This window comes from Micrasema longulum, unplaced genomic scaffold (genome assembly GCF_059751315.1).
Source record: "Micrasema longulum isolate JH-2025_06_02 unplaced genomic scaffold, ASM5975131v1 h1tg000087l, whole genome shotgun sequence".
NCBI classification, from domain to species: Eukaryota; Metazoa; Arthropoda; class Insecta; order Trichoptera; family Brachycentridae; genus Micrasema; species Micrasema longulum.
This window is the reverse complement of record NW_028277293.1, coordinates 1,999,251-2,023,588: the sequence shown is the minus strand read 5'-3', so window position 1 is coordinate 2,023,588 and position 24,338 is coordinate 1,999,251. Positions and strand designations below refer to the sequence as shown.

Genomic DNA, 24,338 nt, shown 5'->3' with positions numbered 1-24,338 from the left:
ATTATCAAAGTGGGATAAACCATTCCAACGGGGTCATTACAAACACGACCGAAACTAAATAGTACCATAACCTCCCTCTCTCGGGGGGCGCTGTTGTGAGCCGTGAGCCGAGGTCCGTAGCATGTGCAATATTATTGGCTTGTTCGGCATAATTGTAATTCGGAAATGAGATATTGAAATGAGAAGTACCTATTTATGGAGAGCCCTAGTCCTGAAGATGTAAAAGGCAAATTGATTTCTGGGAAATAAATTCATATAAAAATACTCAAAGGGGACACTTTGAAATATTTTACGCTTGGATAAAAATCTCATTTAAAAATATCTCACTTGGCACATGTAAAAATGTACAAATATTCCATAAATCCTATGATAGAAAACAATGACAAAATATCACTATTTGCTACGGTATCACTTCAAATAACCCTTCCTTATAAAGTTACTAAATACAAAATAAAGGGAAAGCGTGCTATCACAACACTAATCTAGACATTTGCAAGAACACCTGCTCGGCTGCCAGAGTCACCAATGTGCCAGAAGAAAGGGATGGCATATCCGGCCACAAATTATGTACTAGAGCTTAATCAAGTACAATGTAACTGAAATTTTATGCAACACAGTTCCAGACATATATATATTTACAATTGTCAACTACCTACATAATGGGGATTATATCAAATGAATACAGAGTCAACAGAGGACAATCTTCTAACTCTCCCAGTTGCCGGAACTTCCAAGAACAGTAATATATTTTTTTTATTTATCGACATTTCATTTGTATGATGTTGTCTTTTGTTTAAATTTTGACTCAGCTGATGTGCCTAGAGCCAGAGCATTAGATAAAAATTATAATTTCTGTTCAGCAACCTACAAATAATTTGCATTAAACTTGCCAATACTCCTGAATAACCCTGTATTTTTTACGTAGGTAATAAGATTATCATTAATTCAATAAATAAAAACACATTTTGAAATTTATAAATTCTCAAACTATTAAGATAAAATAATCAAGTACTCATTTTGTAATTCATTTGGAAAACGGGGGGGGGGGATTGGTAAATATGTCAACACGTAGATAGGAACATTCTGTGAAATTTCCACTCGTCGGCGACGGTATTTTGCAGCACAGTTGCTGTCTCTTTTTAGCGAAGAAAATCTCTCGATATTTAGGCAGTTTTTGGAAAAACTAAGGCCGTATATCAGACAGAAATTCCTAGAAGCAGCCGTGGTAAGGCATGTTCCAATCTAAGTGTGATAGTCAAAACATGGAAACATTTCATTAAAATCAATTGTTTGTAAAATACACATATTTTAAGCTCATAATTTCAATATGTGATGTATATTTATGTACATAAATAAATAAATAGAAAGCACCAACAGCCTCCAGATATACTTTTAATCGATTGATGCGATTTGATTAATTGATTCATTCGCCTGCCTCACAGGAAGATGTATAATTAACAACTTTTGATGTTTTTTGTAAGACTAATTATTAACCCTAAAAAATAAAAATTCATAAAATCCACACACTTTTTAAGGAGAGTAATGGGCATTTTTCCCAGAACCTTTAACCTTTAAATGGTTGCGGTCTTTGATATAACCATATTAGGCACTGAGAGCCATAGGAGCTTAAGCAACATCAATTTAATTTGAGTATGTGGCTTGGTGTAAAAAATCGTATGTTTAAAACCACACTAACCCGGGTGCAAATATTATAGCTGTAAACTAAACAAAAAAAAATCCTGATTTCATGGAAAAAAAATATGCGATAGAAACCTAGCCCCCAAACTCGTACGAGTTGGTTGTCTGTCAATTTACTTTATTTTTATTTATGTAAAGAAAAAGTCGTAACACTATCCACAGTCACTGTCATTTCATCTAAATATATTGTTTTAAATAATCAACACAAGTTGTAAATGTTCGGAAGTCATTTTGCCAAAAACAGTATGTCACTCAAATTCCTCTGGCTTTTAGCGCATCACATGATAAATGCAACATATTATTGTCTCTATAAATGAAAAATAAATATAAAAATTGTTTGTATTGTAAATAAATATGAGAACATGCAACACGGGTAAAATTTGATTTCGAAATTGTAAAAGGAAAATACAACTGTATCTATTAATTATTATGTAAATCAACTATTTTAATAAACCCTTTCAATCATTTGAAAACACTGTAGTTATAATTCTGCTATCATTATCATAATTCATAGAGGAGGTAGTAGTAGGTATAAAAACAATCAGTGTAAATAAATTGTATCTTTGTACCTCCTGGAGAACCGCATACTCGTAATGAGCAAGTGGTAGCTGCACTCGAGAGGCATTAACTGCACATCACTGTACAATATTGCAGCGCACACCGGCGGTCGTACGTGGCCAACAAACTAGGTACTCCGCGAGTGTGCGACCAAAATTACTGGAGGTAGAAACGGGCTAGTAAATCAGAGGACGGCCTGAGCATGGCCATTCAATTTTAAAATGTTAACTGTGTTTCCAAACCGAACAATTATAATTAAATAATTAAAACTAATAACCATATACACAAATTTCAGATGTTCCCGATTTTCAAAGCACCATACACAATATGCGGGTCATTCCACCTCATAACCACGGCGGGTCCACACGGAATAATGGTCTCTCTTCCCGCAAGAGAAACACACAAAGGTAAATAATTTACATCAAGACACTTTTACATAGATTCCACGAAGATACACAATGCTGCTGTACAAAATGTTCGATAGGTGGTAACCGCATTACTGCTGCTGCTGGGGAGAGCCGCTGGACGAGGCCCCGCGACGCGCTCGAACCGGCACACTGTCCTGCTGCACCGTCGAGCGGATGCGCCTCTGCGCCGACTGCAACAACACACACGCACCATTACTACTGCCGCTACTGCCCGCCCACACCAGCACACTCACACTAGCCTCCCGGACCGTGAACAGAGAGAGCCACTTACCTCACACTACTCCTCCAATGCTCCGATCAACCCTTCGCGCGGGTCATCTCATCCTGACACTGAAAATACGCCATCGACAGAGTCTCATTTCCCATGGTTACAAACTTTTCTTGGAGGTGAATAGATTTCATTGAAAATACAAAATACCTGTTACTATATTTTCCTCGAACGGTGCGGCGGCACCAAAGCATTACTATGGAATTAGATTGTTTTGTTATGACCCTTCTCATTTATAACCTTTATTGGGCTGGGCTGTGGCCCTTTGGTAGTGTTGCAGGCTCTGATTAGGTGATCCAAGGTTTGAACCTTGCATGCACTTAAGTTTTTTTTTTTAAACTTAGTCAATTTAAAGAATATTGCAATTAATTAATTAGTATAATTATATTATAATATACAAAAATTGAAAAATATGCGAAATTCATAGAAATAGAGGTAAGGAATACACTGGCTCTTGCCACATGAGCAAGGCATCGTTTTGAAAACATATTAGTTGTTCACCGCTAGATATAGAATGAAAACCACATTTGACAAATCGCATACAATGTGCAACAAAAACAGATCTGAAAGGTAAAAGCTATGTATTATATATACCACTAAAATGATTTACCCGTTCTAAATTTTTTTGCTTATAGACAGACTTTTCAGGTATATTTTCAATGAGCCCAGGACGACGCATGGTATACCTCTTTTCTCGGGACCCTTTTTTAATATCTGTTTTAGGTATGTATGTATGCATGTATGCACGTATGCATGCGTGTATTTATCTATCACACACCCTCAATAATTTTACACCCGTCCATGGACTGGAAATTATTGTTTTCTATTATTTTTTTTATTAAATCTTTTATCGATCTCTGCGAGACGCTTATGGCGCGCCAGTCATTAAATCTTTTTACTGTCAATAGAATTCTGAATTTCAGGACATGAATGAGGATAAATGTAGCCTGTTCTGTTAAATGTTCTTACATACTCTATCTCTCTCTCTCTATATATATAAAACATGAAGGTTCTGAGAGGGTTGGTCAAGAAAGAAATGATAATGTAATGAATTCGGTATTGTGTTACTGATAATTTAGAGTTAATAGGGATGATCATCAAAAAAAGTTTGAAGTTGACATATGTTTTGTTTTAAAATAAGATATCTCCTTCGGGCTGGCAGAGGCAGAATGGTTAATGCTGCAGTGTTAAGTGGCCACTTAAACTCGCCAATGACAGATCGTAAGCCCTGTAAATCCATAGACTTCCATATTCCCTTCTCAAAAGGGTTTTCCCTCTCTGTTGCAGCAAATTTAGATATAGAAGACATAGTTATGTTTTGATTGATTTAAAGGGGAGAAATTTTTTAATGTCTCAAATATTGCCATATTACAACTTAAGCTGTAAACCTATTTTTTTTTCTTCTAATTCTGCCATTAAAATGAATTTGATAAGGGGTTGTTTTGTTTGTAACAAAAAAAATATTTTTTTAAATTTAAGAGCCAAAAATATACAAGCCTGATCGAAGGGAAAGAGAGTATTCAAAAATATAAGGACTAAGCTTAGAGTAATAACCTAATAGTCGCCCATGCGGAGAAAAGCCATTTTATGATTATTGACCATCCAGCTACCTACATATCGTCGCATCAGGGAAACAAGGTTCTATGTAGATTCATAATTTTTTTGATACATAAAAGTTTGAAATGAAGATATTATTTCATCGTCTATTTTCAATTAATATTGTCTTAAAGAACTTGATAATAATTAAGTATCGATTTCATTTTTTGGTAAAATTCTTATGCAGATAGAACGGATATTTAAATCTAGATAGAACCTGATAGATATTTTGCTAGATAGAACCTCGTTTTCTCGATGTGACTATATTACAGCGATACAAAGGGCCGTAGATACTCGGGCAGAGAACTGCGAGCGCTGGCCGAAACTGTCCATTACACGTTTGCTGTTAATCTAAAAACCAAACCATAAATTGGGAACACTTTTGTTCTATGCAATAGAGCTGCTTAAGGGCTTGGCTCCTGTAGAGAGTTATTACTCTTAAGGAATAAACTATTTTCAGTCTCATTAAGATATTACAAAGAACCGCGCAAGTTTTCGCGTTTCACAAGCCACTAGACTCCGGATGTGTATATAGAGATTCGATATGAAAAATGTGACAAATATGTTTGACCAACGAAATGGGGCGGAATAAATTGTAATATCTGCCAGAAATAAATACTTAAATCTTCAGGTAATTCTTGGCCCAGAAAAATTCTTAAAAATACCGGCCAAAATTCTAAAATTTGCACATGCTGCAGTAGTTAGTAACTACAGAAATTATAAGTGATTACTTTATTAAGTAAAAGGCTTCCCGTATGGGGCATCACCGGATCAGGGCTGGTGCTTCAGCATGGTTCCCAGAGACACTATTTGTGGGTCATGCATTGAAAATTATATCGATTTCTGATTTGTTTTAACGATAATTGAATGCATTATTTTATTTTCATTTCTCAGGCCATTTTCGCCTTATGAAATTTCATAGTTTACTAATGTAGCAAAAACTCATTTTGTTTTTCAATATTATTTTTTTTACAAAATATATTTATTTATTAGGGATTAAGCCCTTTTCATTTTTATTTCTCTCTACGGCTTGAATTAATGTCCAATGATTGAATCTAATTTTCGTATTTTTGGAACCAGACTCAAAAAGGGGGATTAAAAAGTATTTATATTCTTTAACGGGTGGGATTTATATTCTTTAACAGGTGGGATTTATATTCTTGAACGGGTAGGACTTAAGGCACTAAAAAACGCTGAAACCTTTCCCTACTCACTGCAGATTTACGCTCTTATGTGATTCCAATTTGCTTTATTAGTGCCACAACAAGTGATTTTGAGAGTAAATTTGGTGTTTTCTTTTAAAACATTACCTTAACATGACGTTAATCAAATTATTTCAATTTCTAAACATCTAGGATCATGTCTCGAAAATGTTACAGGAAATAGGACACAATTTTTTTTTCTTACACGCTGACAAAATAAGAGCATTTAATTGTGCAGCAAAGTTTCTCAAAAAATTATGAAAAAAAAAAAACGCAAAATTAAGTACTTCGAGACTTCACGGTTCCTTATGAATAATACTGAATTGTAGCATTGTTTCCAGGCAGACATTTTTTAATTTTGACAGCTACAGGTCCCAATTTTAAATTTCAGCACAACTCACACGAGGATAAATTGAATGTAGTTATGCAGAAAGCAGCCAGACATAGAAAAGTGAAACTGAGATATTAGCACTTTTGTGAAGAGTGAATTATCAAATCTACACAACAGTTGGAATGTTTTTGACTTTAACAAATGATAAACAATGAATACATAAGTTTATTTTACATTACAAACAAGAAACTAATTATGTATTTGACCAGTTTTAACGATTTTTTTTAGCACCATAAGATTTTTCTAGTGCTGGGGTGTTTTTTGCAAATTGAGAAATGCCATTTTTATGATCAACATGATTTTCAGAATGCGATTAATACAGTTTTTGTATGAAAGCTGTCTGGCTGTTTTAATCAGAACATAGAATGAAGTTCAGTGCCTGTTAAAAAAAAATATATATTTGTTAATAGACTATTGAACTAAGCCAAAATTTATTTTTATATGTCGTATTTTCAGCGTTATGATTTTTTAAAGCTTTGTATTTCTGAGATAACTCCGCGTGTGACGTCGGAGGTTGTTCTCTATTAGTTCTTCCAATTGGTTCATTTACGGTAAGCCAACCGGATATCCTTCACAGCTTTCACATCATTGGATAGGTCATATGAACCAGTGATGTCAAAGTAGTGCGTTTTTATAAAAATATTTTTTATTATTTTTTTCACACATATTCAAGAAACTTTTCCGTACAATTGAATGCTCCAATTTTTACGCCGCACGAGAAAACATTTGTTGTATCCAATTTCCCGTAGGGCTGAAGATCCTCATTGACCTTACTGCACTATAAAATCAATATCTCATTTTTTCAAAATTGTGGACTGCATAATTATGTAATTTCAAAACTACATAGATTAAAAAAAAAAAATCATACATGAAAAAATGTTGGCTTTATTTGATACTAGTAATATTTAAAAGTAAATGCTCCAGTTATTACCGCCTTATAATGAATATCTGCTGGCATCCTTCATAATGCCATTGAATGGTTTTCTCCTTGCATACTTTTGATTTTAACTCTTAATTTATACTTATTCATATGTACATCTACTACCTGCATCTAATAAATTATTGTTGGTTGTGAATTTTTACAAAGAAATTTAAATGTTCATGGAACCAGAGAGGGAGAAAAGTAGCTATACAAAGAGTGGGAGCTATACAATGTCTTCTCCCTTTTATGTACTTTTTATTTAATATTTTTACTTTTTAAGAATTCAATTATTTTTCCCCTCTCCTCCTGCATTCATAATAAATTAGAGTGAAATCTGTAATTGGTCTTACTTTTTTTAATTGTTCTTTTGTACCTTGTTTTATATAAAGACTGTATGATTTCCTTAATAAATAAATGAATAAATACTTTATACATTCTTCATATAGAATTTAGCAACGATTCAATCATCTCAACCCTGCTATAACTTAAATAACCACAACCATTAATTGCTATTTATAAGTTGTTCGTGATTATCATATTTCTATATGACAGTTTACTTGAGGAACAATACAATGAAAACATATATTTTATTGTTTAAAGAGGTTTTGTCTTACCTATGCTGAAATTGGTCCAATTAGCTGATAACCTATTTCTTATTACCCAGGTAAAAAGATGTATTAAAAATAACTCATTTCAAATTAAATCTTTATTGCATAGTTTCATATTAGATATAAACAGAAAACAAAATTATTTGCAACGCAATGTCTGTCTAAAACGCCAATTAAAAATGTAATCAGGTCACTCGCACATGTCGCTGGCACATGTCGCTAGCACATGTCGCTCGCACATGTCGCATAGATCACCCAGCAAGTTATCACGTCAATAAAGTAGGCTTGTTTACCTGCGTTCTTGCTAATGCATTGGGGGGCGAAACTCTTCACCGATAGATGGTTTCCGGGTACCAATTTTCATGTCATCAGCTCAACCCGCTTCGGGAGCATTCTAAAATGAAAAATTTACAAACATAATTTTCTGACAAATAATTTTATTCTGTAAAATTATTTTAAACTAAGATTGCAACATCAAATGTGAACTGTGTTTAACATAATATAGGCTAAATGCTTGTTTAGTTTTTAATTTTGGATTCAGTGATTTAAATGGTTGCATTGCGTCAAGTATGTTAATAAAATTTGGAGAACCAATATGCAGATTTTTCTTTTTCCTATTGCCATCCAATGACCGAGGATACTATGCGATAAGCGTGGATGGTAAGTGTCGCAACGAAATCAGGCGCCGTAATGGTTGGCGGAAATTATTTTGCACCTTTTGTTTTAAACACATTTCATAATCGATTGTTTGCAAGTTGAAAATAACAAATAATATTTGATCATATAATTCACAAAAATAAATATCAATGTACTTATCTTAAGTTGTCGCAGAAATGAGAATACAGAAATAAGATCGCGATAAATCAAGCGCCATCAAAACAATAAAATCATCAATTCACAAATCTGTACATAAATAATCGCATATAATCGCATGTAATCGCATATAATTCGCATTGCAAGAAAACAGGGTTTAAAAGACAATTTCAAACTGAACACCTTTACTGCTCAAGTTTTCTAATTCTAATTAAAAACATATATATATTTGTTTATGCTTTTTTTCAATACAGATACTTGTTTTATTTTCATATTTTATTTTAGGTAAGCTGACAATATGCCACATCAGGCGTTAAAGAGAATACAATAATACAGGGTAAACAGGGTATTTCCACAAGTCAGATATAATGATAAAAATATAGTATGCATCAAACTTGGTTATAGCGATCACAGTAATATTGAGATCTTGGATATAATGAGGAAACATTAGTTGGTGGTTTTCTCCATACATTCATTCAATTTTATAACAAGCTTCTTCTTGGACATACCGAACAAAAATATTGTCAACAGTTAAGCATAAACTCTTCAATTGTTAAAAAAATCATTTTAGAAATAAGAACCTAAGTAATAAAATCCAAATGGGGGGACTAACTTATTACTGGTGCCGCTAGGCGTTGGGATTGGTTTGCGTTTATGTGTCTAATTAGTGTTTTCGCTGACAACATTGACAAAGTATCACAGGCTAATGTATAACTTCTTTTGTAGTTAATGAATTATATCCTTGTTTCCGGGGTTTTAACAATGTTTTTTTATATTTTATGTTCTATGGTTGGTGGGTGATGTCAGACAAGTTAAAACCTAACCCTTGAATTGTAAACATTACTACTAACTGGCGGAAGTGTTTCAATTTGCGAAAAACTGTCAATTATATTTGTAAAATGGAAAGTGGCGTGGAATATGTTGAAGTGTTGTGAAAAAATACAATTGTTTATTTATCTGAATTTGAAATTTAGAAAGTGGTATGTTTGTAAGCGTTTGTTATAATTTTCAATTGTGACTATATGCAATGGCGATTGGATTTTAAAAAAACCTTTCTCTGGTAGAACGAGTAATGCTTATAGCAGCAAATTCAGTCGGTCCTGTCTTCCTTGTAATAACCAAGTTCGACTGTGTATTTAGAGCGAATTTTTAAATTCTAATGATGTGACTATCAAAAGTACACAAAATTTTTTCACTTATAATTTCCAGGCTTAAAAATAAGCACATACAAAATGTCTCACAGTCGAAATCGCGTCATTTTGATGTCACGCGTAATGACTGCCAACTGCGCTTCTAACATTGCGTAGAAATTTGGCGCCAAAACGTCATAAGTGAAGTTTGTCCTACAGTGTGAAACTTCTCATTTTTGTGTAATTTGAAATATGCGTATTTTTAAGCTTTCTAGAAAATTTATCTGAGGTCGCATGAAAAAAATATTAATACCATTATCATTGTAATTTTTTGCTTATTTAAAAACGAACAACATGGTACATTTGAACTTAAGCTAAATTATACTTAACAGAAGAAGTGCAAATGACATTTTCCTTCAAATTTTACCAAACAATTTTACCATGGTGGCGATTTTTTAAATACATTATAAATAAAGGCTAGGGTGGATACAATATAATACACTAGTCACGGGGTGACACAATGTTTGAAATCACCTTCATACTCTAATTACCAGTACTTGGCAGATCAGGCCGTGTGAGGTTAACATAATACACAGCAAATAAAAAGTATTGCAAAATACGTGGAAATGATAATTAAAACTTGGCTTACTCATTACTCCCATATCTGTGCTCGTACATGATGAGATTGGTATGAAGCTCCTTACCTGAATAACTGCGTTTCAAGAATCCTCGGTGCGGCAAGAGCAACCCGTTTATGAATCAGTGAGTCAATGTACCTGAACACTGTAGAATGGGCCGATAATATGAACAGTCGTGTCCTGGTGCATCTGCGCCGTCCCCTGCTCTGGCAACTTGATGAGGGAGCCAGTGACCCTCTGCAACTCCCGGACGTTCTGCCCCCCTTTGCCGATAATGCGTCCCACTTGTGAACTCGCCACCGAGATCTCCACAGTCAGCCTGACGTCGTCAGTACCGGATACAAAGCCCTCTTCTCTCATTTTTTCAAAGATCAAGTACTGAGCCTGTAAAATTGAATGCTTATTAGTTTGATTACTAAACTAAATTATGATAGTTGACATTAGGGAGATACGAGAAACATTGGTAAGAAGAATCAACGGTATCAATATCAATGAACTTCCAAACCCTCGAATCGAGGATATTTTACCTTCCATTGAGCTTCAGGCGTACCCACAATTGTGACCTTGCGTTCCTGAGCCTGCTGGTCAGGCTTGTCTTGTTCCAACGGGGCGATCTTCACGGAAGCACTACTGTAGCGGATGATGTTGCGGATATGCAGTCCTTTGGTCCCGATGATGGCGCCGACCGCATTATTGGGGATGTACAGGTAGGTGGTCTCCTGGGCGTCGTTGGCGCCCGCCTGGGGTCCCGGCGCGGGTGAGTACAGCGAGGAAGCGAAGGGCGGAGGCGCGCCGCAGTACGGCCCGCGCCCGCTGGTGGCCATCATGGCCATGGGGTGCAGCCCGGGGAACATGATGCTCTGGGGCGCCAGGGCCTGAAACAAACCACTCTTAGTCTCAACTGCTCACATCTGCCAACACTCCACCAGCGCTATTTACACTAGTCACATACCTGAAGATCGTTCTCGTAGCTCTGCCGCAGTTTGGCGGAGATCTGTGCCTCTGCCCGAGCCATGTTGTCGATGCCTCCCTTTACGGTGATGATCCTTTCCAGGTTGAAGCTGTTGATGTCATTGATGGACGAAACGGTGATCTTGGTGTCAGTGTCCTGCATGATACGCTTGATGGTGTTTCCTCCCTTGCCTATTATTCGGCCTATGAGATTGTTGTGGGCCAGGATCTTCAGGGAGATTTCTCTGCGGAAGGGACACTCAGTTAGAGATCACTTTGCATCAAAGAGCGGGGGAGAAAGGAAATAATCAGATGGACGGGACACTCACCCTTTGTTGGTGTTATTGGCCTCCTGTTGCATGACTTCGAGGATGCGTTTGCAGGCGCCAGTGCAATTCTCGGGATTGCCGTAGATGGTGATGGCCTTCTCCAAGGAGCCCACGTTGTCTTTGCGATGCACGTCCACGCGCGCGCGGCTCTGCTGCGTGATGAGGCGGATGGTGCTACCCTGGCGGCCGATGATGGCGCCCACCATGTCGGACTGCACGAGCAGCCGCAGGGGGAAGTCGGTGGGGCGCGCCGCGGCGCCCTGCCGCGCGCCGCCGCGGGCGCGCGCGCCCCGGCGCTCCATGGCCTCGACCTTGAGGCGGCTGCCGTCCATCTCCATGCCGTTGAGCCCGTTCACGGCCCTGCAACAGAGCGCACGTGGGTGTTTGTCCAGCGGGCCATAGCGCACGCTACCGGGAGGGGATTGGGGGGAACCAGACTACAAGGTACTCACTGCTGGGCTTGCTCCTGCGTCTGGTAGGTGATGTACACGGATTGGGTATTGGCATCTCTGCTGCTGCCTTTGTCGCACCTCTGCACAGTGCCATAGGGCGCTAGCAACGGCTCTATGTCTTCGAACACCGCGTGGAGTGGCACCCCGCTGATCAGTATCTTGGAGAATTGGCTGTATGGAAACCCCAACACATTAATCAGCTGGACCGAGACACAAAACACCCCCAATTCTGGTACCCCCCGGATGGTACTAAGCTCCCTAACCCTCCCCAGTGGCGTAACGCCTCCCTAACAGCTATGACACAATACGTTGTAAAATGGAAATCTGAAAACATCCACTCGACAAGAATTACGGTTACAGCAGTAGAAACAGCCCTGAAAACTACAAGTCTACAAACTGAAACACTCGAGTTAAGCTGAAACACATCACAACACTAAACTTAACTGGTCAAAGCTGGTCAACTTCAGTCAGGACATTTTCTATGGGAGCCAAAAATGACAAACAAGCGCGGTGCATTTATTCAATCGATGCATGTTTGTCAACAAACCGATTTTACCCAGCTGTAGTTATTCCAAAATTATATTTAAGGATGTTTTCAGAGCTTACATTTTACATCAAATGTTTCCATTGGAAGAGAAATGGATAATATCTCAGAGTAATAATTCGCTAGAGAAGCCCCTCAGCTCTATAGCATAGAACAAAAGCGTTCCAAATTTTTAACTTGGTTTTAGTTTGAACAAAAAACCTGCAACTGACGGTTTCGGTTTGGGCTCGCAATTCTCGACCCGAGTGCCTACGGCCTGTTGTATTGCTATAAGATGTAGCTAACTTTGTGGTTAATATTCATAGAACGGTTTCTGTCCCTATGGGCGACTATTAACCAGTGGCGTGTTATTACTCTAAGGATAATATACATCATTTTCAAGCTCTGAATACTAAAAGGAATTTTGGGAAGGATGCCATATTGTCATTGGGGGCATTCCATTCATTTGCAATGATTAATAATGAATAAATAATAACAAGATATTATTGTATATGCTGAACAGATTATGTAATTAAAAAATATATTTAAAAATTCTTTAAAAAAAATGTCAACACTTTCCATAATAAATAATATGAAATTGGGGAAAGGGGGGAAACACAAGACATACTGATTTCAAATAAGCATTCAGCTTTGATGCAGAAAAATAACAAATATTGAATTATGTATAGCAGTTAGATAGTTAGAATAAAATGAAATGCGAGAGTTGATTAAGATGCTCCACCCTGACCTATTTTGAAGTGAGTGAGAAAAGTTTTTGTACTTTATTTTCAGACTCCTTGGAATGGGTTTTATTGTCTGACCGGGTAACCGCACATGGACCTCATTGTTGTCCAAAAATTTATTTCTATGAGTTCTGCATATTTTGGAAACAGCCCCTCACTCGAGGTCGGGTGAAATGTGGGAGCCGTTTTACCTATTCAAACTTGGCTTCCAAAATAGCAGCCACTGATACTGATTGCCTTGTGTGCTGGAGTAATAGTAATAGCACCTTGCAGTCAGCTTTTGCTGAGGTCATCACTCTGTACTTTACAAAGTTGGCATATTGGACTACATGATGACAACTATACATAGTCGACTCGCAGGAGATCAGGTGTGGAAGGCATATCGATCAACCCTCGTGGTGCACTTTACTTCTTAACTATTTGCTTATTTTTAAATGCACATGTAATAAATAAATGAGTGGAAAATTATCAAGTGAAAAATTTTAAATGAAAAATTTTTAGTGAAAAATTATTGAAAAATTATTAATTAAAAATAAAAATATAATAATAATTTTAAAAAGATATATAAAAAAAGTGAAAAATAAATGGTGAAATATAAATAAGTGAAAAATAAAAAAAAGCGTAAAATAAATTGTATAAACTTAGCAATGGTGATGGGTAACCTTTCATTAAGAACATATTGGAGAGAAAAAAAAATCAGTTGCATTAGTTGTTCATTTTAGAATGAGATGCGTGGCACATTTTAAAAATACGCAACCGACTTCATTCGACTTAGTTGATTTTACAATACAGTTATTTTTCCCGGAGTATCCACAATTTCCTTGAGATTACCAGTAAAATGTACATATTTTATAGAAAAAATATATTTCTTTTGATTCTGTCAATGAGTGTGGCTAAACAGAAAAAAGCATATCAGATTTTTATGTACTTAAGTTATTTAGGTAATCACAGAAAGAACTTACAAACATAAGATTCGTCGGAACATAGAGGATAGAACGCTACATCACTACAGACCTTGCTTCCCGTACATCAATACATCTCGTGCATTTGTTGGATTGTAACCATATGCATTATTATTGTAGTTGGATAATTTATATAGCGCTATTTTTGTGGAAACCACCTTGATGCATTATGAGATTAAATCAACTTAAATTAGGATAATCTGGTCTAATTAAAAATACGGACTATTGCCTAGTTAAGATATAAAATAAATAGATCGGAAGACAAAAGCTATCTCTCAGAGAGACTTGGTAATGAAAATTAAATTTCGTAAATGAATATTGTGTTAAGCTAGGGTTTCCTAGGACAGCGGTGCCCGTATTTTAACGGCCGTAGTAAACGGTGGTGCGGTAGACAGCCGTCGTAACGTCGACTAAAGAGTGGTTTCCTAGGGAAATGGTGTTGATAACACCGTTTTCCTAGAAAACCACACTAGTCACCGTTACGACGGTTATCCACCGCATCACCGTTCACTACGGCCGTTAAAATACGGGCACCGCTGTCCTAGGAAACCCTAGCTTTAGTTGCCGACGCGCGCTTTCGGACGTAGTCCGAGCGTACAATAGCGAAAGAACGCCGGTCCGGCTGTCGCCCTGTCTCCACTCCAACCCGGGTCCTAAACTAAATACACGTCAGAAGTAAGTGAACATATCCTTAAGTCTGTCTTTTTTTACAAGAGCTTCCATGTAAACAAACCAAATGCATGACAATCACGTGATCGAATAGGGCCTAGTTTTTTTTTTTCAATCTAAATTGTGAATGTCTCTTCTAATATTTGAACAATATATACATCGAATGTTTTCCAATAAGCATAATGTAAAAGCACGAATTAGATTCCTTATTGATTTAAGTTACTGGGTACACCGTGCAATGCGTAAGGTTATATAAAATATAGGATGTTCTTTATACCCTGTCACATTCGAAACCACGATAAGTATGGGAAAGAAGACATTAAAAAAAATATTTAGAAAGATAAAAATTTAAAAAAATTAAATATTAAAAAACAAATGGCAGCTTACTTCTGCAGGGTTAGAAGCGAGGGGGCGCGGCCGTGCGGTTGACGGTGTATCAGACTCCCCCCTCCTCGTTTCTCCCCTGCAGAACTATGCAACCATTTGTTTTGTATTTATCTTTAATTTTTCAAGATATTAGTCGTTCTAAAATGTATTTTATTGTGCCAATACGTCTTCTTGCTCATACTTATCATCGTGGTTTCGGATATGACAGGGTTTAAAGAACACCTGAATACACGGCTTTTCCTAATCCTAATATTTTTTTCCAAAAACCATTTTTTTTTTTTCATAATCTTAAAATTGAGTAAAATCTTTAATTTCTCGGACTGGCAGCCCTTTTACATTTTTTTTGTAGGGGAGGGGATAGGGGGGCTTGCGGAAGGAAAGCTAGTCCAAGAAATTAAAAAATTACTCCATTTTGAGTGTAAATAAAAAATAAATTTAATAAGTTTTGGGAAAAAAAAAATAGGATTTTTTCAAAAGCATACCATTAATAATGTTCCTCGGAAGTTTCGCGGTCTGGCCCTTACCGACCTTCTGAGTTATCCGACCTAGTGGGGCAATGCTCCTTTCCTTCACCCGACTGCACGCGTTATATTCGCGCGCCAGGCGAGTCCTATGGACCAGGGAGAAGACGTGGTGAACAAATTGCGTCATCTTAATTTAAAAAACGTGGCTTAATACGTGGCCCAATCATGGGAGAGTGTTGGAGCGAACACTATTTCTAAATCTTGGAACCCACTACCCACTGTAAAACATGTTTCATTACTTTGCCGTAAGTGCATTTTTTTTAGTTCGTTACATTCAGTTATGTACATACTTGAAAAGTTTTCGATGTGCAAATAAAATTATATAACACATTTTCAATGTCGTTTTTATCATTTTCCGTAATATCCGACCTTTTCGCTTATCCTACCTTGCCTCGGCCGGTTTAGGTCGGATAATCGAGACTACTGTATATATATGTATATATATATATAATCAAATATATCAAACCAAAACGAGGATTTGATAAATCCTTATGGGTTTAGTTGTTAATCTTTTAGAAGAAAATCGACTACACAAAAGTCCACCTCGCGGTGTAGAGGTTGACGCGTTCGCCTACCATGACTGAGACCATTGCGAGTAGCGTTACTACCTGTCCAATGTTAGGCTTTTAGACCTCCCGAGCCCGTTTTTGCTAGGCTTCTTTATTTAATTCCATCGTTGTTTTCCGGCCGTGGGTTAAGCGGGCGCGGTCGAGACGGGGTAGCGATCCGCGCCGCCCGAACGCCTCGCTTACCTGCCTGCTACCTGCCCGCAACCGGCCTGCAACCGGCCTGCAACCGGCCGAGACGGATCCAGCGAGCCGCACGGGTAACTCAATTTTGAACCAGTTCAAAAATATGGTTCGGACGCTCCGAGCCGTTTGCTGCAGTGCCAATTTCTAATAGGCGGCTCACCGCGGTACAAAGCGAGTTTTGTTCGAATCGTACCTGGTTCTGTACGCGACACTTTACAGAACGTTAAATATCAGGTCAGCTGAGTCAGCGCGTTAGCGGTGATTCGGTGAACCATACTGGTGGAATTTTTAAAGCTGGTGCGTTCGCAATACTTACACAAACGCATCGTGTAGTATCTGTGACTAAAGCTCATGGTATGACATCGCACGGCATACGCATTATGAAAATAATATCTCTATAGAACAGAGTTCTCGGTGAGGGCGATTTCCAGGAGATTGTCGGAACAGCGATTCCAAGCAAGAAGCCCCCCGCAAAAAAACCCCTTCTAGCGGAAAAAATAATGAAGAAGGTTCGCCTAGATTGAGCGAAAATGCAACGAAATTCGTCGTCCATCTTTCAAAATGGCGTATCTCGAATTTGTTAATTTTTAAGATGACTTTTTAAGAATTTTCTTAGAAAATTTTCGACTTTAAATATGATAAAAAATAATAATCTTACTGTATTTAGCTGGGTTTCTAAAAATAATTTGAAGACAGTAAGTATAGCAGCAGATAAGGAGAGGGTGAAAGGCGAGTTTCTGGCGCATCCAAACCAGAACCGACCAGCTAAGGGAAGGTAACCCCGAAAGAAAAATCCACCAGAGAAGGCCAAGGAAAACCACTCTGGTCATCTTTTCCCAGGAATCACTATGGCGAATACATTCAATAAGCAGTTGTCCTGGCTGCTGAATACAAGAGTAGCGCAGGACCGAGATGCTTTCGCTGTGGTGATCGCCAACGTCGGAGGGACCTGACAAAGCACCTCAAGAAGAAGAAGTATTATGCCTTTTTATTCCGTAAATAAAACTGAAATGTTCGTAACTGAATTTTGGCAAAAAATGAGACACGCCTTTTTGAAAGACGGAAGACGGACGCCTGTAAACAAGTAATATTCACTGATGCTACTAAATTTAATGTTTTTGCTCCAGATAGAAGACGACAGTCCAGCGAAAACTTGGCGAAAGATTTCACCTTAAATGTATTACCCGAACCGTAAAGCATTCACCCTATATCAGGATATGGGGGTAAACGACAGCTAATGGTTTGGGTTCATCCGTTGTCCAAGACACCACGAATGCTACACAATATAAAACAGTTTTGGAAAATTCAATATTTCGGGTACGAGAACAATGGTAGCTGAGCTATAACCAAGAAGAAAAAAAAACCTATTTCGTAATATGTCCTAAGCATTACTTATACCCGTATGCGGAGACAAACCTTAAGGTGAGGAGAGTACATTCTATTGTCTTCACCTTCGAGTTATTTTCTGCATTTGAAATTAGTCATCAGATCGACCAAAACATGTATTAAAAATATAAATAAGCAGATAAGGTACATTTAAAATTAAGAATTTTATAACTGCTTTTTGTCCATGGGTGTATATTGAATGTATTTAAATATATTATCAAATGGCAAAAAACCATTCAGTATATTCATGTTTTATTCCTAATATGTGAATAGCAATTATTTTGTTATTTATCAGTTTTACCATATTCTATTCTTCTGTACTACGAGTATATATAAAAATAAAACTCGAAAATGGCTTGACAGATTTACGTAAGGTTTTTAGCAAAGTTTTCTAATTTACGTCCTTAAGGTTTTTACAAACAATAACATCTTCAATATATCGAGTAAAAAAATAAATTAGAAGCATATATGTGTTTTCATCGATTTTTCAGATCAAAAAAAATGGAAATATGTTTTTTTTGTATTTTAACGTTAACAATCAACAAATTGAATAATTTCCTAACGATTTCTTAATTTTTACATATCGAGTTATTTTTAATGGATTTTTAGTAATGCCTGAATAATTTTATCTGACTTTTGAAAAACGGATTCTTACACGAAATGCACCACTGTTAGAAAGTAGACCAGAGTTTTTAGACAGTTTCTTTTATATTTCAAAACAATTAACTGATGTTTTGGAATTCAACCATAAACAAGTACATAGGTGCCTACTTTAATTCATTATTTGAATATTAATAATTTTTAGTTTTGGAATTCAATCATACACAAGCATTTAAGTAACTACTTATCAATGAAAAGTCATTTTCCTTTTATCCGGACAGATTTTGCACGCTTTTACTACACAATCGGGCATTTTTCTTTTCAGTAGTGATTTTCGCACGATTTTGATTTGAGCACGATGAAGTCTCTAAGCCAATCACATGAAGAGATAAAACAAAAAACTAACCCTCATTACAAATAAATAAATATCTCAAAAAAGGGTATAATAAATAACGTGTGTTCTTATTTACGAAATAACGTTTGCTGAACCAGTTTATAACAGGTAAGCCAATGTTCGGAAATGTAAATATTTTTAGTGTTAGAATTCAACAATAAGGAAGTACCTAGGTACATAATTATCAATGAAGTTTTTATCCTTTTATCTCATTAGTTTTTGCACGTTTTCATGACACGGACATTTTTCTTTTCATTTACTTTGGTATCAAATGTCAAGCCCACGTCAAAACACGGCTGGCGGTTAAATAATGACTAAATTCGCGTTGGGCATGAGTTGAGTGTCATAATTTTAGAAGGGTCAGGGTAAAACTCTGTCTGACTTTTCTTTAACACGCATTCACGTATTTTCTCCATAGGTAGTGATTTTTACACGATTTTGATTTGAGCGCGATGTGGCCTCTTAGCCTATCATATGTGGAGATTTATATATATATATAATATTGAGTTGTCAATAGTGCATCAAATCACCCGAAATCGTTAAAATCACAAACCAAGATATTTTATTACTACAAAGCGAGGATTTACTGACAGAATGCATTAAGTCATTATAACAAGCTACGGGATAATCGCATTTAAAGCTTTAAGAGTAATCTTTATTCCAGACGATCAGTTTGACGCTAAGATGATCAGTTTGACGCTTCAGGTACCAGCCCAGGGACTATGAAATACTCCGGTGTGATGACACCCTTTTAAATAAATATTTAATATCAACCGTGTCGGGAATCGAACCGAAGACCTCTTGCATGGTAGGCATTCGCGCTAGCCGTTTCACCACGGGGCCGTCGGTATAGCCTCGATATATTGAAAACATTTTTAAATATAGGTGCAAGATGTTGATTTCAAATTTTAGGATATGCCTAGAATAAAGATCGCTCTTTAAAAGCTTTAAAATAAAAAATAAAATTGTGACAGAAATAATGCGTCAAAAGAAAAAACCTTTAAATGCGATTATCCCGCAACTTGTTTTGATGACTTACGCCCTAGCACACCTCAGCTGCGAAATCATAACAGCGGAACCGCGGTAATTTCGCCTTGTCTTGTCCGTGTGTAGGAAAGGCGGAACACTAGCGAAACTGCCCGTTCTAACGCATAGATTTGACTATAATTCTATCTCTTTCCCCGCGCGGTTTTGTCGATCTGCTGTCAGAAATAGACCTATTCTCTATTTATTAAATAACATCCAGACTATAAAATAATATATTAAATTGCAGTCATAGAGAGGAATTCAGATGAAATTATATAAGGATGGTATATAGTATTTTTATAATAATAATATACTGTATTACATGTATTTGTATATTTATTTATTTGTACATAAGATAACATTATGTATTAAGTACATGAATTATGTTTAATTATTTATTTGTACATAGATAAAAGAAACATTATCGTCATAATGGTGGCACTGCTACTATTACTATTACTCTTACTAAACTCTTTGGGCTCATTAGTAAATATGTATAGGAACGATCTTCAGTTCTCTAGTTCTTTATATAATCAGTTTTCTCCTAATTTCTTCATTTTTTCATTAATCTCGTGAACCCCCAAATTTTACGAGTTTTACGCCTTTTCAAAGTTAAAGTCCACAATAATATTGCTTCCTCCTCTGACTGATAACGACATTTCGCTCCGATTGCCTTAACTCAACCGACTCGCGTGAAGGCGTGACGTTCCGTCGCCCAGTTTCGCCACTCGACCGCAGCGGAATTCATCCAGCGGTTTCGCTACTCGTATTTCGCAGCGGAGGTGTGCCACGGGCGTAACGTAATGCATTCTGTCAGCTCTCGATAGGTCAATCGTCGAATGTATTATAATACAACGTAACGGTTTTTTCTTGTTTTCTCATGAGGCACTCGTAACATAAGTCATACTAAACATGCAACTTCATATTTGTTCTGTGGGTGGGTACCTCGAGTATTTATGAATACTTATTGCTGAATGTTACCAGTTATATTCGCCAAAACACATATCGGCATTATGACATTAAACAGGTTTGCATATGCTTAGCTTTTAACTTCATTCAATATCTCGAACCTGTCATGCGCATAGTCGTATTTTGACAACAAGTTTGTTGTTATATTACTTAGGATTTTCTAATTTGTAGATTTTGTCAGATGAAAGATGTTTTACACCATCAATATTGAGATGAAAAGAATTGAACTCCAGTAATTCATGAGCCATATGATAACTGTCATCGACTGATTGTAAAATTCGTGACTACGCGTGTTAGCACATCATGACGGGTCGGTCATCGACAGGACGGACCTCCATATTTCTTCCCTTTTCAAAAATGTTGATATGTTACGCGAAATCGCGAATTTAAATTCGACCGATATATTATGTGCATAACCGAATTTAGTTTAACACCCCTCGACAGAGGTAAATTCAGAGGGGTTAATTTCCGATACGTGTACCCTTCACCCTTCAGCACCCAGTATGCATTATGTATGTACGCTCGGATCGGCCCAACTTTGACCCATTGAACTGGTTCGCGGCTGACGGGCCCGGAACGCCGCTGACGGGGTGCAGATTCCGGAAACCAGGCGGCGGGCGGGACGGTCTGGGGGCCGTTACTAGGCGACACGTGGCGGCGGCCGTCGCCCTGGCGACGCGTCCCGGGCGGGGGCGGCGCGCCGCGCACAGCCCACAGGTGCGCGCGGGAACCGGCCCGGCGGGGTCATCGATAATCTCAATAAGCTAACTGGGAACCCGACATGCGGTGGGCATCGGCGTCTGTTGGGAGACGACGGTGCCCGCCGCGATGAATTAGGCGGAGAAGCGCGTGTCGATATTTTCCGGCAAAACGCGGGCTCGGCAGAATAGTTTTCCTGAAGCCCGGCGCGGCCAATAGGCCGAGGGTGGCGAGAGGCGTGCCCCGTGCCGGCGGCCAATAGCGGCCGCGGGTTCAATCCACGTAGCTATGTAGCGAGGGCAAACGTCATCGTGTTTATCTAGATATATGTGCCGAGTAGAAAAGTCCCGCGCATGACTATTCAACAGTTCCCGATCGTACAATATTAATAGAACTTTTTGAGCCGCGCGCGAAATTCGCCGGCCGGCATTCTTCCGCCTATTGAATAGAAATAAATTGAAATGATGCCGGCACTTTAACAATAATTTATGATGGTTACATAAGTCTGGTTAGATGTATTCGTAGAGAAATGTCCCACCGAGCATTGATGTCGCTCAATCGACTATAGCCTGTAGCTCACCCGTCTATGTTCACGGCGTCTAGTTATAAATCCGCACGCCCGGCCCGAAAAAGCTGCTTCGAACGAGATTGTTCAGTCAATCGGGACACCGGGGCGGGAATATTTAATGATACGCGTCGTACGACACGTTATGTGTACATTATTTAACTACGGGTGTGTTAAATTACTTTACTTGCCAAAAACATATTCATTTTCGTAGTCACGAGGTCGTGATAACAGCGAATGCGCGCGGGCGTAATGGCCGCTCCCGCACGTTCGTGGGAAATACATTTTATAAATGTACCGATGGGCGATTAGTACGAAACATACCTCTGCTGCTCCTGATCTTCGGCACCGAATATGGGATCATGTCCTTCCGGGGACAAGCCGAGGTCGAAATCCTGTTCCATGTTATTGGACATCCGATATCTTCGAGTAACTTACAAAACTTAACAGCGATAAACAGTCTATAATGAAATACTTTTATCCTTAAGCGCAAATATCACATACAGATCACTTCGGTTCACAGGTTGCCGCCAAAATACGGAGGTAGGAACACGTGGTCGGGCGAGTGGTACCACGGGGAGGAACTCGCGACACACGGGCTGGGGGATGGTATTACCGAAGGCGGTGCTGCTCGAGTTTAGCGCGCGGAGCGTCCGTACAGGCGGCCGTCGGGGAATCAAGAGCGCGCGCGACGGCTTCGAGGTCTGACAACGGGACCATCCGCGACAATTAATGCTATTTTTATTTCACTTCATTGCCATGCGATAATAATTCTACGCGTACTGTGAAATGCTATTGCTATTTTACTACCAGTCGCTATCTCTGGAGTCTCCGATGCTTTATCCAAGGAGCATAAGATAAGGTTATTTACAATTAATTTTAAAATATGCAATAACAACATAAACAAATATAAAAAGGCGACTTTCTTAAATTTTAATTTCTCATTTTACTACAATTGCCTAAAAATGTAAAAAGATTTGTTATTCATTTGTTAACATGTGATAATGACAAATCAAAAATCTATAACATGTATTACCTAATTCATAGAATTATAACAGTCCTGAAACCGCGTACGCGCATCAAACTGAAGGCGATAAAACTATACGTTTTAGCCATTAGTTTATCTGTACATATCGCTTAGTACGCAACTGCCGATTTGAATTCAATAACACCGTGTTGTGTCGTCTTTAAGTGTCAAAATACTGCTGGGATTAAAGGGGAATACGGGATCACATTTCATGTGCAAGTAGCGAATTCAAAGATTATTTAAGAATTATATTATTTTACCGTCTGTGATATTGTTAATTAACGCAAGGTTGTCATTTTTTTACCATTCATTTATTTATCAACGGTTCAAAGAATCTTTTGCAATAAAAAGTTTTACAGAAATAATCACAGCCGTGGACAATTCATTGTGATATATATTTTGTAAAATATAGTTGAATAATTAAAACTAATCAACTTAGTAAAAGTAAAATATATAAAAAAAAACAGCGAAAAAGTAAAAAAGAAACATATCCAAGATAACAAATAAAAGATGACAATTAACGTGAGAAAATTTTATGTTCTAAATATAAATATGACAAAGTAAAGTTGAGAATAATTCGGCATATACATAAAGTGGCTAGTATTTAACTCTTCAATCCGTGCCTCATGTCTGAGGATGGTGATTACGCCTGACTCCAGGCATGGCTCGTCTGTGGACAGTCTCCCTCCATCTGGAACTGTCTTGTGCTCTTCTATAGGCATTCGTCAGTGATGATTCTGATAACTCAGTGACTGTACCGCTCCATCTTGTCGGTTGACGTCCACGCAATCTTGTTTCTTCGACACTTCCCAGGAGAATATTATTCTCCAAACTATTAGAATCTCCCCTGGAAATATGCCCAAAGAACTGCAGGATTCTTTTCTCGCACAAGGATATAAGTCTTTCTCCTATGTCCAGTTCCTGGAGAATAGATACATTTGTACTTCTGGCTGTCCACGGAATTTGCAGCACTCGCCGTCAACACCACATCTTGAATGCTTCGATTTTTTTCTTTTCAGATTCCCTCAGTGTCCAACACTCCACACCATACATGAACACTGAGAAAACCAAGGCCTTCACCAGTCTCTTTTTGGTGTTAATGGTTATACTGCGATTCTTCCGGATTTT

The 24,338-nt window shown here is 37.8% G+C and overlaps 1 protein-coding gene across 2 annotated transcripts; it reads right to left on the bottom strand.

The window, feature by feature from the left end:
- Positions 1-22,874, bottom strand: Imp (IGF-II mRNA-binding protein). 2 transcript variants are annotated; one of them, XM_088234752.1, is made up of 7 exons: positions 22,508-22,874; positions 11,985-12,155; positions 11,533-11,892; positions 11,205-11,448; positions 10,780-11,127; positions 10,391-10,636; positions 1-2,854 (listed from the first exon to the last, which is right to left on the bottom strand). In XM_088234752.1, the coding sequence occupies exons 1-7, from the start codon at positions 22,597-22,599 to the stop codon at positions 2,753-2,755; spliced, it is 1,563 nt and encodes a 520-aa protein (XP_088090878.1). In that variant the 5' UTR covers positions 22,600-22,874; the 3' UTR covers positions 1-2,752. The 2 variants fall into 2 exon arrangements, with proteins under 2 accessions (XP_088090878.1, XP_088090887.1); XM_088234761.1 differs by lacking the exon at positions 11,985-12,155.
- Between the last annotated feature and the right edge of the window lie 1,464 nt (positions 22,875-24,338).